The sequence below is a fragment of the Ornithodoros turicata genome, chromosome 2 (genome assembly GCF_037126465.1).
Source record: "Ornithodoros turicata isolate Travis chromosome 2, ASM3712646v1, whole genome shotgun sequence".
Taxonomy (NCBI): domain Eukaryota; kingdom Metazoa; phylum Arthropoda; class Arachnida; order Ixodida; family Argasidae; genus Ornithodoros; species Ornithodoros turicata.
The window spans coordinates 11,532,808-11,551,985 of NC_088202.1; the positions used below are offsets into that span (position 1 = coordinate 11,532,808).

The window sequence follows — 19,178 nt, forward strand, 5'->3', positions numbered from 1 at the left end:
AGCCACGGCATCTCTTGCGAAGATTTCTGTTCGATGTGCACCTGCGAGCGTATTTCGTCAAGTAAAAAGAATACTGAATTCACGACTTTAATGTTAAAATCTTTAACGGAATTTTCTATTTTGACGTCCACGATTTATTGAATGTAAATGCGTAACTAACGCTGTTCATGTTGTGACTGTATTGTTGAAATGCTAGCGGGCTCCTGTGGCGGGCTCGTAGGCTCGTCACACTGTCGTTGTCACTGATCTCGATTGTAAAAGGCTGGATCGCGGATAGGGAGCGCGAGCGTGAAGAAACCGGCCGCCATCTTACTGTACCCACAACAGTCGCCGCAGCGATCATGGCAACTTCTTGCAATTACGGTCGTACCAGCCGTACTGGCAAGGTTACAGGGCCTAAATTTATACAGGTGAGTCACTCTTTATCGAGGAATAAATAGGCGTCCATTCTGTATATTTAGTTGACCATTATGAAGTGTTTTTTGCCCAAAACGAGCACTGGATGCAGGTTGCTTGATAGCTCTTCCGACCTTCAATCGAGCACACTTGCATTTTACCCGGCGGCAAATACAGTTTGAGTGCATAATATGCTTGAAAGAACACGTTACACTACACAGGTAGTGTTGTCATCAATATATGTGCGAGCACTCGAGCGCGTTTTTGCATGCATTGCTAGCATGGTACACGGTGTTCTCTGCGGAAGCAAGTGCCACATTCATTTCTTTGAATTACCTTCACGCACAGTTCGGTATTACGTCATAATGAGACCACGATTGTCACATTTTTTCATGTTTTTGTATTGTTTTGTGCCTTGGTTTGATTTGTGACAAAGAATCCTACGTAACGGTGGTGTGGCGCGACTTGAATAACGCCTTTGTGTCTGAGCTGTATCGTCAGCTTGTTACGATAGTAATAATTTGTAGCGTGTCGTGCTATTTGTAGCAGTTTTTAAGGCAAAAGTGGTCTCTCTATACAGGTTTCGTCATGAGGGCTACCCAGTGAATAATCTGTGCAGTGTGATACGGCTGGGTGTACAGGTAATATCACGTTCCTCATCCACTGGTTTCTACTTTACAGGAAGGAACAACCTCAGTGCACGCACTGTGGTTGGCCTCTCTCAGTTTTGCATATTTTCTTACATGTTCACATCAGAAACACACCTTACACTTTAAGCTCCTTCACCCAGCAATATAATAATTAGAGATGTGTTAGAGATTCTGATGTATTATTTCCTTTGTTGTCGATGCACCATAAAAATTGGAATAATCATCAATACAGGTTACTTCACAGCTGCCTCGGCATACTCAAGAAATGGGTGCAGAACCTGCGTAATGCCCACAAACTTTGACTACCACAGCACCTCCAGAAAGTAAAGGCATATGTGTCACATGGGATTTTTAAAGGCATTCACAGTATATAATACCTTGTATGAACTGTTGTAGATCTAAGCAGCCTCTACAGTACATTCTCAGAAATTAAAACTTGTCAGGGAACTGTGATAATTGTTTCAATTAATAGGCATGCACATATACACTATAAGAAGAAAATTATTTATTGAGAATGCACTTCTCTGGCTACTCATCTTGTTTACATCTACTGTTGATCACATTCATTTATCACATATTATATTCTTATATATTATTATTATATTATCACATATTCGATCACATTAAATTTAAAATTTAGCATATATGAGAAAATATCAGGAGGGAAGTTGCTATTCATTGCTCATTCCAACCTAAAATTGAGTGCTACCAATTTAGAGAGTGTACCTGTCCATTGTCATTCCTAAAATATAGATTGTCATTGTAGCAAGGTCACAAAACAATAAATGTAGTCTTTTCAGACCTCCCTGCACGTTCATTGTATCCTGAAACGCATAAGTGCAAGAAATAAATCTTGAACTTGAATAAACTTGACATAAAATGTTGAATAATATAATGAATGATATAAAACATTGAATAAACTCGAAGTCGTGCATTCTCTTTACTCATCATCAGTGATCTTTATTACAAAAACATATCGTGTTAGACTTTTTTTGTTTGCGTTTCACAGACTGGGTACATTCAGTTTGGCACAACTGCGCCTGCAAATAATCAGAACAAATAAAGGAAGAAGCAAACAAACAAGGGCTGTACTTCAAAAAGAGATAAGTCCTGTGTCTCAAGGAGGTGTTACCACTTTCTAAGTAACTTAATTGATTAAGCTTACATCACTACCTGATTAACTGTCCTAACGAGTGCGATCTAATTCCGTGAAGTAATTATTTGGGCTGCTTCGGTGTGTCCATATTTGCGAGGCAAAGCACCGCTGTCGTTTACTAAAAGGCGATGCTTGATATAAATCATACTAAACGCATATACGGCTAAAACAACGGCTGTGATTCTACAGAACGATCCCTTTCTGCCATGCGAGTATATCTTTTCCCGGACCGTTCTTTATGGAACAATTTTTGTCCAGAACGCAGTACGGGATATTATATACATGGTTGTTGTTAACCTCAAGTCGTTTCTTATTGAAATATTGGCTGGGAAACGTGCTGTAGTACAATCCCCAGCGCTGCACTGCCTGCAGTGACGGTCTAGTTTCGGAATGCAAAACATAACGTAATTAAGAATCGAACGGCAGGACACCTGTGAAACACTGTTAGGATACATCAGTCTACTGGCACCTTACAAAATTGTGTGATGACAAACAACGATCCATGCTAGCAGCGCAATAAATACTCACAATCTCTGTTGCCTCCTATTGTTTTTATGGGCACACACAGCACTTTAGGGCCCACCAACATGGCGGCCCGAAGGCACGCCTCTCCGCCACGAGCCCCTCTCCCATGCGCGATCCAGCCTTTATACATAGAGATCAGTGGGTTGTTGAGGGGCAAATTACGAAGGTAAACAAAAATAATTTAATCGGAGGCGCGAATACTGTGTGTACTAATGCAATATGCATGTTTTAATATAGCAATTTGCGCGGTCTGCCAGTAATACGTAAGATTGCAGTCAGAGCCGAGTACGCTTCCGGTTCCTGTCCCTCTCCATGTTGTTAGTTACGAGTTCGGGGTATGTTGACTGCGCCCTTTGTGATCTTTCATAGCCGTTTTCTTCTTCATCGTCGTCTTTTCAATTTCAAACCTCCATAAGTCGAACATGGGACATTCCTCAGAGGAATGCCACATTTCAGGACAGTAGCCAGCTATTGCTTTATTTGAGTGTCAAGAATGTGGACAGTACTGACTTTGGAGCTGTCGGTTCCTCTTCCTGCCTTTGCGACGTTTGTGGGTGCTTGTGAGGAAGCCTTCAAATCCAACGTCAAGACATTCCTCACCTTCCAAGGGGTCAGGCCCAAGCTGTGTGCAGTTGAACACACTTGTGCAAAAGACACTGAGTTTATGCTCCTCATCGGTGTATGATTATCTATTTCACTTTTTTCTGAGGGTGCGACTGTTCTGGTTTGCACGACAAAGGAATGAGGAAGTACGAAATAGTACGTTACGTCAGAAGGCACTGCAGCAGGCAGCGAGACTAAGTTCGTCTCTGCACGTTGTTGTGATGTAACCAGAAGTTTTCTTTGCATGCAAAAAGGATGCATGGTTCTGTTGTCTATCCAGTGCTTTCAGTTGTAATCTAGATTACACATGATCTCTTGTGATTCTTTCATTCCTGTGTAGCATACGATTTGTCAAAGTGCACTTTTGCACATAGCTCCTCACTGTGTTATTTGTATTTTGACAGCCATGCAGAGTTCAGTAGTCTGTGCCTATTATTTATATGTTTAGTGTATATGTGCAACTGTGTACACAGATACCTAGCATGCATTTTCTATTTTGAATCTTCAGCAGTTTGCCTATTCTTTGATACGTATTTAGTGTATACACGTGTACAAGGATCCCTAGCACGTAATTTTATATTTTGAATCCTGCGCTGAGTTCAGTAGTTGTGTGCACAACGCCAGTATGTATATACGCAGTTATGTGCAGGGCTAAGCACCTGTACAGCTTGAAAATCTACATCACATGGCAAAATGTGAACAAAATAGCAGAAGCACAGAACATTCTCGATGCTTTGACGTGCCTTTAATACAAAAATGCTGTTGTAATCAAAGTAGAAGTAGTCATCAGCAGGGTGTGTACACACTGAACAAGGTTGTCATTGCTGGAAGCTGATATTAATGTGGCTGTTTTGAAAGATAAATTATCACAGACTTCTAAACTGAGCTAATGGAGTTGTACCTTCTAATTCCCCCATAGCATTTGTTATAATGCCAGAAACTGTGGGCAGACATAGCACCACACAGTATGCAAATTTCATATAATGTGATCTTCAAGTGCAAATATGTTCACTTCCCCCTTCTTTGTACGAGAGATATGTGGAAAGTTCCAGATGTGCATGAGGACAGCTATAGCAGCATGCATTGAGCATTAAGGTCCTGGGCCCCGCCTGTGTTTGCTGGAATTTGTACATTATCCTTTCGTGCTTATTCGGTACATGGACTGTCATACTGGTTATTTTGCACATTATTCTGTCGTTGGTATTTATGAGGAAAGATGAAAGTCACTGAAAAGTCACTATGTTCCAGCTTCAGAACATCAATTGTCTCATGTGGGTATTTGTACTGTTTACAACGGCATGACGAATTTACCTGTGATAAAAACAAGCAAGCCCCCACCTGGTCTCCTGTGTCCTTTGTTGCACGGATGTCGCTAGTGTTGATTCTTCTCTGTTTACAAATTGTTTATGAGTTTTTGCTCTTGGATTTGCTTTCAACAGCGATTGTGATATTCCGCGGCTCGACATGGCGATGGAAGGAACGCACAGCGCGTGGTGCCCGCCTGCGAGCGCACGGCCCGGGCTATACGTAAAGGAGACGTGCCAGGTGACGTCATTATGACGGAATTTGTAGTGTACCCCGCAACGGATAGATGACGCTGCCGATCTTTATCATGGCCGCCCTTAAAGACGTGGTGACAAATGCAAGCTTCGCTACCATTTATATTTACCTTTGTTTCCATCCAAAAGTCGGACTAGGCAAGGTTGTTTGGTTGTTGTTGGTAGGTTGTTGGCATGTTGATGTGCTATACCGTTATAGCACATCAACATAGATGAGGGGCAAACACAGTAGACAGCGTGATGGCTGCAAAATCTCAATTGAAGATTTATTCAACAGAACAAGAAACCGAAAGCATGAGTAGAAAAAGGCAGTGCCCATGCAACACAGAACCACATTAATCTCTGAGAAGGTAGGATTGGAAGAGCAATAAAGAGAAACGACCGTGGCGTCCGAGAGAAGGGAACTCTGGAAATTTAGGACCAATATTGTGTAACTTTTCATGGCTCACTGCAAATGTGACACACTTTGAACAATTTCAGTAGTGAGGTTTCAAAGACAATGAACTTTCGCTGTTTCACTGGGCATACAAGTGGAGAGGATGCATCTCTAGAAAATTAATTAGTGTTCCTTAGTAGTCATAGCTAGTCTAGTAGTTAGTCATAACTATACCTCAACAGGAAGTATTCCTCTTCCCTTCAAAGAAGCTAGTACTTCTCATTGGTTCCTTCTCCTACTGTTGACGGCATACTAGTGTTCTGCATCTGTCCAAAGACTTCAAAAATGCCAAAGTACGCAACACGTAACAAACCTAGTGCTTCCATCTGTGGACTTTGTATACCTGCTTTTAGCTATTTCTGCCATGTCAACTTTAGTGCCTGGATCACAAACACACGAAACAGTCTGGCGCCGCCTCAACACTGGAAGGTCCCTAAAATTCAGTTCGTTGATGTTGACAATGTTCAGTACGGGGCAAGTAGGATAACATAAGTTAAATGGAATACGTCATCGCTATATTATATTTTATGCATGTGTGACTCTTGTACATACCTAAGACGTTGTGTTGAACTCGTTACCTCGGTGAAGCAAATACTGAACGGCAGTTTGCTTCGGACGTCTTCGCAATTCGCCTTCTACGGCATCTTCGTAGTCATCGGCAGCAAAGTGAGCTCAGCACACACGACACGACTGCTGTATCTAATAGCCTAGTGCTTCGAACCACATTCATTTTCGCGCACTCTCCTGTGGAATCTTGTGGTAGAAAACGCCTGTCGTGGAATTTGAACGAAGATGATTTTTGCATCCCCGAACACCAAAACTACACTAGGCATATGTAGGTTTCTCGAATACGTGAAACAGCAGGCCCCGACATGTCATTCACTTCCATTTTCTGCTTCGCGCGACCAACGCGACCACCCACGACGTAGACAATAAACGCGATAGCACACAGACTGCCTTGCAGATGGCGCGGTGGCTCGTAGCTCGTATCGACGAAATAGCTGAATGCTTTATTAATGCTTTATCAATGTAGAAACTATGGAAGTGAGAGTCATTTTTAAACTGGCATTCAGGTGTAAGATAACGTGTGCCAACTTTGTTCTCTACAAAGTTAACTCTCACGTGGTAAGGGTTGACCAATCCCTGGGAGCCCTGGACCCGAAACCCAAGTTGCTCTTTTTCGCCGTTTGTTGGCAGCACCGTCCATGTTCCGGCAATCTTCAAAATTTTTATACGTAAAAAATATACCAAATTGAGAAGTAATGTTTTCTGTGTATTATCAAACAATGAAGTTGTGCACGATAGTGGGCAAAAATACGGGGGTTATTTTTCACTTTATAGTCCCTTTAAAGGAGCTCTGAAAGCCATCTAAAAAAATTTCCGTTCCGAACGGGTTGTGGAAGCAGGTAACTTAACTTGATGATTAACACGAAAATTTTCTCTGTACGCGATGTTTTTCGTAGAAAAAAAAAGATACTTGAACATCGCCGCGCGCGTTCCCACTCGACTCGCTCCTCCGGGTCAAACGAGGAGGAGAATGAAAAAAACGTCATTGGTGACGTAATAAAAGTTGAAAGCGGCGACCGCGCTTCTATCCGGGTCAGTGCTGACTGGTTTTCTTTTCTTTCTTTCCGTTTTCTTTCCCCCTGCTTTCTACCCGTCAAAGGATGAATAAGGGAGAACCTCGACATTCCTGGTCGTGCAACCCCCGTTCTCGAAATTCATGTTCTGTAAACAAGGAAAAGGGGAAACGCTGCTTCGTAAGATGATATGCCGCGATTAAGACATAACATCCCTATTTAACCACTCAAATTCAGGGGTTTTCTATATGTGTCCAGGTCGTCTTAGCGAACGAAAGACACATTTAGCAGCCATTTGGCTTAGCAGGGCGGCATGATGGTTGGTTAGTTGTGTGATTGCAATATTATGGCTGGGTTAGTCACAGTTTGCCGTTGGCAGTTTTCTGCGCGCAACATGTGCATTTTATAGTCAGCTAAAATTTACGCTAGTCACGTGTTGTTTCAGTGCACGCTGATATGTTGTCGGTCACTATATGGTGGATAAAACTGATGCACTATATGTGACAAAACAAATAGCGCCGAGCACGGATGAACTCAAACTTGCGTGTCTGCGTCGTCCACATTTGTAGTCTGCATCGGCCAATTCTCGTTTAGCTCGATGATTGGTAAGTTGACCATAAATTGTGGTGGTCTTATGACACTGCTTGGCTATGTTGGGTGTAGAACAAAATGTCCCCGGACAAAATGTCCCCCGAAAAGGCCCCGGACAAAATGTCCCCAGCTGCCGTCACTCAGCCATCTGCCAGTCCTCAACGTCGTTCTTGTTCGGCGGATTAAAAAATCAAATTATTCAGATTTTTTTCATTTAAATATGATGAATATTGATTAAATCACTCAGTTGATTTTTGTCTTCTAAGACAGATCTTCACCTCATGGCTTACGTGTGCCACCTCGTAGTAGCGAAATCACTTTTTGAGCACATACAAAGAACGGCGTCTAGACTTCTAACAGTGCGGCTAACAGTTACTAGCTAATGCAAATGGAGATCTATTTGAAAACTATATATTATGAATTACACCGAATAGTAATAGGAAAAAGAAATAACTGGAAAAGTTCTACGCTCGTGGAATGATCACCCGCCATGCGTAACCAAATTGTTTGCCAGTGTGCCGGAGAGCCACTGAAGGGGTGACGCTGTTTGCGCTAAAAGTCACTGAAGTATAATATATTTCAGGCTGTGGTTCATTTCCAGGCTCAGTCTCATCTTCCCCAGCGTCTCCAGTTTTAATTTACTATTCAAATTCAAACATAACATAAGGGAGGTGATTTAAATCTTGATTAATATTCATGACTTAAATCGCGATTAAAATCGGTGATTTAAATCTGGCTGATTTAAATCAATCAACCCTGCACATGATAGCATGAAAAACATTTGTCACATTTGAGGTACCAACGGCTGTGCAACCGGACGGCATCTGGGGACATTTTGTCCGGGGACATTTTCGGGGACGTTTTGTCCGGGGAAATTTTGTCCGGATCTCGGCTATGTTGGTGTGTAACTCAGGCAATGAATGTTCAACTCCTGATGCCACGATGTGCCGGCGACGGCATGTTGCGATAGATTTCACTGGATTGTATCTGACAACGTATGGGCAAGAACACTTCTCCAGCTGAATAAGGAATTAACTGAATGGTTAACGAAGTTGCTAGTCGAAGTGACGGGCACTAGTGATCATAGCGAATTAGTGATATAGCGTATATTGATATAATGACATAGCGGACGGCATTCGTGGTCATAGCGATGCAGCGATCATTTTGAGGCGTGAACTGAAGCAGCGCTTAGTGCTGCACTGTGTTTATACGTATTGCCACCAACAACACAACAAGAAACAGTCACCACGATAGCGAACAGCATACAAAACACGGACACTGACAGAACAGCGTTCAACTGGCACCTGAAGTTTATTTTCATAATCCACCTACTCCGGAAGGTCGCTTTAGGGAAAGCAAGGTCAAGCGGGGAGAGGTTGACCGATTTTTGGTTGACTTCGCTCGGGGAGTTCAATGAGGATGGCCTCTACAATCTCACGGCCTAACCTTGAACAATGTCTGTAGACAAATCTTCGTTTATTGTATCTAATAAACCAAAGAAAAGGCAAAAGAAACCTCTTCCACCGCTGCAGCGGGGTTCCGAGTGCAAAATAGCAGACGACGTTCTTCGAAACCAATCAGCGGCTCCACTTTTCTGACGTCAAAATGACGCAAGCGGCTCGACGGCTCGTTCCGGGTATTGCCACCGTTGCGCACGGTCGCGATTTTCAAAATCGAATTCTGCGATATTTATGCACCTGTTCATAGTATTATTTCGCATGGTGCATTTTAACAAGCTTACTAACCGCTTGGTTCAAAAAAATGGTAGTGATTAAAGTGCTTTCCTAGCTCCTTTAATGATCATAGTTCGCAGTGCCCTGTTTCCATTGCATATTTTCTCCACTCTTAGAGCACGAATGTACTTTAAGGGCACGTTGATTTGCGTGCTGCAATTATCATCCATTTGTGTTGGTCGTTTTGACAAGACCCGTATTCATCGACGACAAAACGAAATCGTTGCGAACGTAGAAAACGTTTGAATTTCAGAGTTGAGTGCACTTTTATGTACTTTTCGGTATCCGGAAACGAGACTTTACTCCGTGTAACTCGTTGTTTCGCATTTGATGTCCTAAAATGATGGCAAAAGCAAGAAAAAACTACAACGACGACGACGATGCAATACTTAGTTCACGCGAAGCCAACTATGCACGCACTGGCATTCTGTGTTGTTGCCTAGCGCACAACCACATGCTCTCTGAGTGAAACGGAACCGCCTCTACTATTTTTCCTTCCTCTACGACGTTCACCAGCCACGAATTCCAGTTTGCAGGTATGGCAGCATTCTATGTCCCGTAAGTGAGACTCGACATAATTGCATTGTAGAATTCCGGTGTTTCTGTACGTTTGTATGTACGTGGCTAGCATTCTCGCGAAAATTCTATGGTATATTTTAGACAGGTAACGCACACCCTATAACATTCTTGACCTTTATCCTGGCCATTGCTTTGAATCGAACAGAAGTTAGTCTAAACAGATATATCTGGCCATCGTCTAAAATAGAAAGCAAACACTTCTGGCGAGATTCGCGGGACGCTCTTGCGAACATCGGCTCTGGTTCGTGAGGCTTTACTTTGGGCGGAAGGTTGACTCTCCGTGCAATGGAGACGTGACAAAAATTGTGCATTTTGAACTACGGTGCTTCTCACACTGGAAGAGCCGACAGGCACTACAGCAGGACATAATTAGGAACATCTGTCTCGTCGCCGACTGAATCATTTGCGTCCTGTGGCATTTTTGCCCGTGCCTATGGGTGTCTCAGGCTTTTTCAGTCGCATATTATCAATTGTATACCCTTGAGTGTTGCGTCCCTGCCAAAAACTGGTTAGTGAGAAACAACCTGAATGGTACTATAAAACGAGCATTCTTTTAGAGACGACAGCTGTGCAATATCGCGTACAAAGCGGACTAAGAGGCTGGCGTGAAATGCAACCCCCCCCCTTTCGTCAACATGGACGTCGAGGAATGCAGTTGCGATGCCTTCCGCTTCAGTCAATCATTGCAGGCCATTCAAACACAGAGCGTGTGGGTAGAAGGGCTGCGCATGTGGCCGGTATAGTGGCTGCATGCAGTAGTTTATCCATAATCTCAAGCTCGGGGGGGGGGGGGTCTGGAAAAACCATTGGTTGTTTGTATCAATGGCTATGTCAGCTTAAAGAGTGGCTGTGACTGGTTGTTTCTTAAAGACGGCGATGACTCCTTTTGTCGTCTAGACTACGTTCACATTGTGAACCATATCTGGCATACAGTCGTCTGTAACGAACGGCTGTCCTACACTCTTAAAAATGAACTTCACCGCATAGCACGGTCTTAGCCAACCATATTCTCGAATGATATCGTTATCCGCCCTGATTTGTTGAAAACGGGAGGCGTGCGCCTTTTTTGTGACACTTATGCTGTTCATAATTGTCACAAAAAGGCGTACGCCTCCCGTTCTCAACAAATCAGGTCAGATAACGATATCATTCGAGATTATGGTTGGCTAGGAGCGTGCTATGAGGTGAAGTTCATTTTTAAGAGTGTACTACTCGTGTTGTACTTTTCCTTACCAACGAGGTTCCGGCAAACTAACGAGGCTGAATGAACTACGAGTATGCTACGTGTATGAGGGTCGCAAATCATGGTTGCTAAGCATCTCTCTTCTTTTGCAGCAGATATCGTCTTTTTTGAACACGACTCTTCGACGTCCGTGTCTCGGACGGCAATGTCTTCTGGGGGCACGTACGAGTCTGTCTTTAACACATCATCGTAAGTGCTTCATGAATATGGGGGATGAATTGCATAGCCCTATATGGTACTCATGATTAATGTACTCTAGGCGGGATGGGGATTACGTCGGGGATTACTTCAAGTTCTTCGTGTTCCTCCTCGTAGCCGGTAAGTGGTCCACTCCCTTCATCTTTACTATAGCGCAACATCGTCTAAGGTTGACAGACAGGAAAGAAAGTTGACCCATCGTAAAGCGAGACAAGCGCTATCACATGCTTTGCTACGATGCACATAGCCGCTGTACGAAATATTTCACCCAAATTCTGAGCAGACATGCAATTAAACTACAGATTCCAGACAAAACTTGCTTATTATGTATTGTCATACGTATTGCAAATTGATCCTCAGTAATAATCTCTGTCGCACACCGAAACCGGATTTGTAAGTGCCATTCGTTTGCACACGAAACTTGGCTGAATGGAAAGATAAAGCTTTGAATGGAAGGACAAAGCTTACAGTCGAATAGAGCTCTAAACTTAATCAGTAGTCAGCTCTGAAGTGTGTCTTGAAAGGGACTATCGAATTCGGGAACATGTGTACGAGACCGATTAAGTAATTGGCACTGCTTCACAGTCCACTTGGCCAAATTGCTCTTCCGAAAAGAGCTTACGTGTACAATTAACGTTGACGCTTGGGGCAGCATATGAATGCGGCGAAAGAACACGGATGAGAAACAACACGACGCCGATGAATTCGCACTGCCTCTGCAGCCAAGGAAGACCCGGCGATAGTAACATCATGATGACGTCAGCCAGGCACACGAATGAGAGCGCAGCGCAGGCGATTCTCTCGTCGAGTTCGTCGTCTACGCGTTCGCACCTCAATATGTATACTAAGTGTAAAATCGCCGGTAAATACGCCGACTTTCGCTTATACGTCTGATCTATTACTTACGTGATCATCGCGTCGCTTGAAACATGGTATTACATTTCTGGCTGATCGAACACGCAGGACGGTAACCCAGAAGTGACTAGAGATGAGCGCGGGTGTGAAAATTGGTACCCGCAATCGCACCGCAACCGCAGGGGCACAACCCGCAATGTCATTGGCTCAACCCGCATCCGCACATCCCGACGTCTATCCGCACACCCGCCGATATACCCGCAGCCCAAAGCGTACGAATGTTTCAGTTATGCCACGTGACTGTAATGGCACGAAATGGGTCCGACCGGTTGGTTTTGTGCCTGCGGGTATTACGGGTATACCCTCGTAATTCGCAGAGGTAGTGCGGGTCTACCCGCACCTTATCCGCAACCCGCGATGACACGGAAATGCGTACCCGCAAAGAGCAAACTTGCGCGGGTACCCGCACCGCACTCATCTTTAGAAGTGGCATTCCCCAGATTCTCCGCCACCTGTAGACTCAGCTGTCCCGCCGGTCTCAACAGGCGCTCCCCAACTGGACTTGTCCTTTTCCTTCTCGATTTTCTGTCGCCTTCCTCTGATTTCCAGAAATACCCTCAAGTTGTCGGCGTTTGCTCTTGCTATATGCATTGCATCAAATTGCACAGAAACTACTCAACTAAATCGAGGCGGATATTCGCCGTTATTGTGGGCAATGGACGAGGAGTAACACAGCGCTATAGTTTCGGAATCGACCTGGACAGACGCGACAGTTATTTTCGTTGTTTGCTGGCACTTCAGGGCAGTATTAACGTGTACGTGGTACCCTATTGGTCTCAATGATGCTTTTGAAGCGACGCTGCCGTGAGCACTACCAAAAAAACCTAGATAAAGAGTGTCTGCACATTGCCTCCTCTCCCTCCTTCGCTACGTGGACATATATAATCAGAATTCGTCTGCTACTGCGACTCACCGTTCTGCGAATTCAAGAATCCGCAAATGATTGCAGCTCACCTGGAACCTGCAGACCTAAACTTTTAGACAAAGTGCAAAACGCTTTCTAGAAAATCGGTTTTGAGAAAAATCGAGATCGTTTTGCGCGTTATTTCCAAGTTTTCCCATTGACTACGCGGGGACGTTCAATCGCAACTCGCAGACGACGGTGGTTCTTCTCCATGTCCACGACTGCTGAGAGCACGTTCGTGATTGGCTGCGACCGTTGAAAACACGATCCTGATTGGCAGACTTTAATTGATACGTCAGGTCAACGAACGCGCAGGCTCTTTGTGTCTACGTGGGGTTGGCACTACTGTCTGCCATCAAAGCACTAAACCATACGCACGCACATACAACAAAACCAGGACCAGACAAACCTTTCGCAGGACGCGTCTCTCATGACACATGCTTCAAAACGGGGGTATCGCATCTGTCCCGGTCGGTTCAGAAACTATATTGCCGTTTTATTAGCGTCGTTGATCACTGACAGTAACGCGGATTAGTGGCGTAGTTTCTGTGCGAATTCATGTAATGCACCGCAAAAGCAGACGCCATATGTTGAGTGTGGCGGAATTCCCTCTCTGGAAAGGGAGAACGTCATAGGGACAAGTCGAATCAGGTCGTCTGTGTGATGCGGCAGACGGTGAGTCAACCTACGTGAAACCTGGTCAATTCACAGTGCCTACACTGGACGTGGACGCCAGAGCCCTCAGGGTATTTCGGATAGAAGCCAGCATGAGACAGAGTCAAAAGAGGTTGTAATCAGAAACTTTACTGTGAGCATGGGTAACCCTCGGGGGCGGACCTCGCAACGCCAGCAACCACGCAACCCAGAGCCAGAGGCAAGAACCCGGTGGAGCACACCAGCAGCCAGAATCTGGTAGGGCAGACCCGCAGCCAGCACCAGGAACCCAGGACCAGGTGGACGTTGAAACCCAGAGCCAGGCGGTAGGACCCCAAGACGATGCCGACGGTCAGCCAGGAGTACTTCTCTTCCAGAACGCAATCGCCCGTGCCCCTCCGACCGTGCCCGTTACGTCACACCTTGCACGTTTTTCCCCCAGCTTCTGTGGAATGTCGCCCGAAATTTACACATAATTTACAGAGGACTCTTCGATTAGTATCGTGTTTCAAAAGCTCTGGGTCGCGAACACCAGGTGATCGTGACAGATTTTGCGGCTGTTTACGAAACGGCTCGTGAACTGAAAAAAAAAAGGACAGCAAATGATGTCCTGGACCATGTTCTGCTATAAAAAGTTGTGGTAAGGGACACCGAGGACTAACAAACGAGCTCACTTTTGTAAGTAGAAACTTACTTTTTCCTTTTTCTTTTTTTGCGTTGGTTTCTAGCCCAGCTGATTCACTCTGATTATAGCGATCGTCAAATTAAATTTCAGTGTAAATATTGTGTGGAGCTGTTCATGCGCTGTAATAGAAAAGCCTGTAGCATTGCGAAAAGTCTGGGGGGGGGGGGTGATATCTTATGTTTCACGGGTCGCAGTGTAGCAGAGTTTGGGAAGCACTGAATTAGTATACTGCGATGCGAACACCATGAAGACGACGCCGGAGACACTCGCCTGCGCAGCGCTCCCATTGGTGTGCCTGAAACAAAGTTACTATCAGTGGAGATTCCTCAGGTGCAGCGATTTTTCAGCAGCGCGAATTTCGAGGACTCATTTAGTATGTAATCTGTTCTGCGGTAGAGAGATTTGCCCGACTGTTAAGCGGTGTGAAAGAATAGTGCTACACATCCACATGCTTTCGGATGCGGTATTCCCTTTAATGCGTGTTCAAATTACATGGTACACAATGACCATTCGCCTGTCTCCCCATTCTTACTTCGCAGAAGACTGACGACCGACGTCTGGGGGACCGCAGCATAATACTTGAACGAGTTACTCGGAACGCTGAACCCTACCGAGAATTTAATTGTCTTTTACGGTTGCCGAGTCGCTTCACGCATTAGCTTGGGTTGTTTTGTATGACGCCAGAAAACGTTCACTTCTGTGCATGTTTAGCGACACGTAAACAACACAACACGAGGGCTCAAAACAAGCAAGACGTTTAATCGATAATGACAAACTTCAAGAACACGTAGAAGGTGCGTGGGAGAACAGAGATCACCGTCTACGTTGTCTTGAAGTTTGTTATTATCGGTTACACGTCTTGCTGGTTTTGAGCCGTTGTGTTGCGTTGTTTACGTGCCTTGCCCATTGCTCAGGCTTGCCTATCATTAAGTTTATCCACCAGCTAGCCAGAATTTACGCCATTCTATTTATGACGGGCGATTATCTCAATTTTCTGACCATCGTTAACTGCTTCTTTTGGCAACAGCGTGCCTGAAGACAATCCAGCGCCAGATCCGCATCCCCTACACTACGGTGGTGTACATCCTGACGACAGCGCTCATCAGCAGCATGGTGAAGACGTCCGGTGAAACCATCACTATGTCGAAGGGATTCCTGGGCGCCGTCGGGTCACAGGCTATCAAGGTTTTCGTACCGGCTTTCGTCGTCCATACAACGCAGGGCATCAACAGCTACATTTTCCGACGATGTCACCTTGAGATCATTGTCTTCTCCATTGGAACCTTCAGTAGGTCATCTTTCCTACGCACTCGGTCCATTTACAACCTTGATCTGTCGTACTAAGTATATAACTGACGTACGCGCGAACATCATGTTCTTCATTTCTTGCATTCTCTATTAAACACTTAATGTATATAGCACTCCACGCGCCTTGTGGTAATCGTTGAGATTTTCTCTACCAGTAGCGCAGAAAATTCTAGTCAAGCTCTTATATCCAAGCTCTACAATACGAGGATGTTTATTCAATGCAGGCTTTTAAAGGAGCATCAAAGTGTTATGCAAAAACTGCTATCACCCTGTGCTTGGGCCCCCATGTAGGAGGTGCACAGGGAAAAAAGTTAGGGGGTGCCGCCGAACATTTCGGAGTGTGTGTGTGGGGGGGGGGGGGGAGGTGTAGGGAATCCTTGACAGATTACTACTCCTGATGTTTCATTTTAACTGCACCACTGTCATGGACCATTAAACCAGGGTGTCGAACCGCAAAAAATACGGGTACGGTTCGTGTTCGGGTTCGCGTTGTTTTGATTTCGTTCCGGTTCGGTTCCGGTTCGGCCACGCCAAGAATCGAACCGGCTGCGAACCGGTTCGCGAACCGGTTCAACGCTTCCGTTTTATATGTTCCATAAAACTGCTTTTATCAGGAAATGCGTGGCTAATAGCTTACTGCTGTTGTCTGCATTGACGTCTCTAGCGGTGAGGTAGCCCTTTAGCGAGAGAAATGAGGAATGGATGAACACTTATTGCAAATAGAGTCCACGCTGTTGAAGCGGTGTAGTCCTGCTACTTTCTGTTCCCAAAATCTTTTTTCACACGCACAGTGCCAGCAAGATACACTTAAAGGAAGCCTAATAAGATGGACAGCGTAACATAGACGACAGTACTAGCCGGCACACTGCCTTCGCAACGTGAATCGATCTGAAACCGTACTGAAGCATGTCGAAAATAAGCCTGCCAGCCTTACTCTGTCCGAGCTCACAGCAGTGTACTAGTTAATCCACAACACAAAGGCGTATGTCACGACACAACTGCACTACCAATAAGCAGAACCACATTTACTTTTCAAGCCACGACCAATCAAACAGGCACCGTTCTGCGTACGCTCCTTCTCCACTTCTCATGTTTCTGACTTGTTTAATTTGTACTGCTCACTTGTAAAGGGAAATCTTGGGCGCTTATTTGATCGCATATTCGTCCTGTAGAGCTACATAACTGGCCTACTCCATTCCTGTTTCTTTTTTTTTTTTTTTAATTGGGTGTTAGCGCCGCGAAGCAACTATGGCTATGAGCGACGTACAGATGTGAACAGACGGAGAGAGGATAGCAGGAAGGAGTGGGGGACAGGGGGGTTAGTATGCGTCCTGGGCCGACTTCAGGGGGAACTGTGCCAACATTCGTCTGGAAAGTCCATTCCTGTTTCATTCGTCCCTGTGGCACCTGGTCTCTGAGAAGTAGATGCCGCACCGCGTGCGTGGGGCGCTAGCCGCGGCGCTCACAAGGACAACTGCGCTTCAACATGTTAAAAAGACGCTGAAAGTATACTTACTATACGTCGTCGTCTCACTGCTAGGTGAAAATTTCTGAAATCCATGATATAGGCGCGTGATGATGATACCAATGTGTCTTCGTTCGGGGATAGAGAGGAACTCTTATGCTGACTTCTTTTATGTCCGAACCGTTTTGTTGCGAACCGGTTACCGCTATTATTTTTTACGGTTCTGCTCCGGTTCGGGTTCAACAGTGTCATGAAAATTTCGGTTCCGGCAAAAATAACGGTTCGGGTACGGTTTTCGGTTCGGGTTCGGTTCGACACCCTGCATTAAACACCGTTCCACTGTAGACTACGGTCGTTGTGGTCGTTTGCTCAACAATTTCGTGACCCGGACGGGTTACCCGATGGCATAAGCTGGATACCACCAAGCATATTCGTTCCTGGAAGTCACACTCACCTGACGGCTCAGTCAGACACGTCTTCCGACCCTACGCGGCGTGAGATCCACAATTATAGCTCGTTCAGCTGTGTCCAGCTTTGGGTACGCCCTATCACCGTCTATGTCTCGATGCTTGAGTACGTCATTGCCCATCTTCCTCCCGAGGCACCTGCGGAAGTACGCGAACTGATTTTTCACCCTCACTTTGAAACCCCGTGTGGCGCTGGCAAGACGCGACGAACGTCCGTTTTCGAGCAGCTCGGGCATTGAAGCCCTCCCAGCTGTTGCGGTGCATGCGTGAACGTAGGGAAAATTGCACCATTCGATTGTTCGCGAATCGTTCCTGCAGTCGCCCATAATGTCCGCATTAACCACGCAGCTGCTGAAAATTCTACTCTCTACCATGTGGTCAAGATGGCGGCAATCTGGCTGGCATCCTTACACCACGCGATAACACCACAGTCACCCCCCTCCTGCCCCTTGCCGCGACATTTCCAGCAATCGATTTCAGCAGTAGCACACAGCTCTTTCTGGTGGATGCCTTTCGCTCTGCGCAACGCAGCACAAACTTTGCAACGCTAGACTCCACATTCACCTGTCTTGAATCTTGATACTTTCGTCGCGAGTGCCTCTGAAGGTGGTCACCTTGACCACTTGCGCCAGTTGTTCTCGAGGCTTCGCGAGTACGACGTCCGGTTCCAGTCAATTACAAAACCATTGTGTTGCTCATCACCGACAATGACTCCTAAAATTCTACACTAGTCACTACAACACTAATTTACGATACTATTTCTGAAGACTCTATTTACTTACGGCACTTTACTCTTACGACACCAATTCTGTGCAATGATATAATGTAGTGTAGAAGACTGATGTGTGAAAGAATTTCCTCTCTAAAACTCTGAGAAGGCCAATCAGTGGGCGGCCTTTGGCGCGGACAAGTTCAATCAGGGCCGATGGTAGGGATGGTCAGGGATGACTGTATGGGGATATACACGACGGAACATCTATTTTGGGGCGCGATACTCATTTCGCCCCGGGCGCGGGAAACCCACGCTACGCCACTGACTAGACATCAGGCTGAATTTAACGTGAACACATTGACGCTTGAATGATGGTCCACAAGAATTGAACAGCGAAACCTGAAAATGCATTTTCCATTGACAGTAGTCTGCAAGTATTTGGAATCAGCATATCTGGACCAAATGACTAAATAAATTGTGATTATTATTAGTATTATTACTAATGATTAATTAAATTATCATAATTATTGTTTGCAGGGTTTCTTTAGCGGAATTTTAGGTAGCCGTTCTCCGCTTGAATCTCGTCCATTTTAAGAATGTTCTGAAACGAGCGGGTAATGCGAGATGTGCACCGCCGGAAGTTAACATGGAATGTAGGGTGAAACTAGGATGAAACCGAAATCAGCGAGAGGAGCACTGGGAGAGCAACCAGAAAAGGCGAATTACGAGTATCTAGCGTCGTTCGCTGTACGATATAACACTCCGTGGCCCAGGAGGCCGCCTTCCCTACGTAGGTGGCTTCTCGGCGCCGTTGCACTC

At 45.3% G+C, this 19,178-nt stretch overlaps 1 protein-coding gene and 1 long non-coding RNA gene across 5 annotated transcripts in view; both read left to right on the forward strand.

Moving 5' to 3' along the window:
* Positions 1 to 242: 242 nt before the first annotated feature.
* LOC135383110 (uncharacterized) lies at positions 243 to 1,565 on the forward strand. Its single transcript, XR_010419671.1, has 3 exons — positions 243 to 410; positions 977 to 1,037; positions 1,279 to 1,565. It is a non-coding gene; the product is annotated as an uncharacterized LOC135383110 (long non-coding RNA).
* An 8,067-nt stretch (positions 1,566 to 9,632) lies between these two features.
* Positions 9,633 to 19,178, forward strand: part of LOC135385200 (uncharacterized) — a 50,015-nt gene continuing 40,469 nt past the window's right edge. For 3 of the 4 annotated variants that reach the window (XM_064614392.1, XM_064614395.1, XM_064614394.1), the window contains exons 1-4: positions 9,633 to 9,765; positions 11,144 to 11,240; positions 11,311 to 11,369; positions 15,435 to 15,695. In XM_064614392.1, the coding sequence (XP_064470462.1) occupies positions 11,197 to 11,240; positions 11,311 to 11,369; positions 15,435 to 15,695 (364 nt within the window). In that variant the 5' untranslated portion in view covers positions 9,633 to 9,765; positions 11,144 to 11,196. The remainder of the gene's footprint in view (positions 9,766 to 11,143; positions 11,241 to 11,310; positions 11,370 to 15,434; positions 15,696 to 19,178) is intronic. The other variant, XM_064614393.1, reaches the window with a different exon arrangement.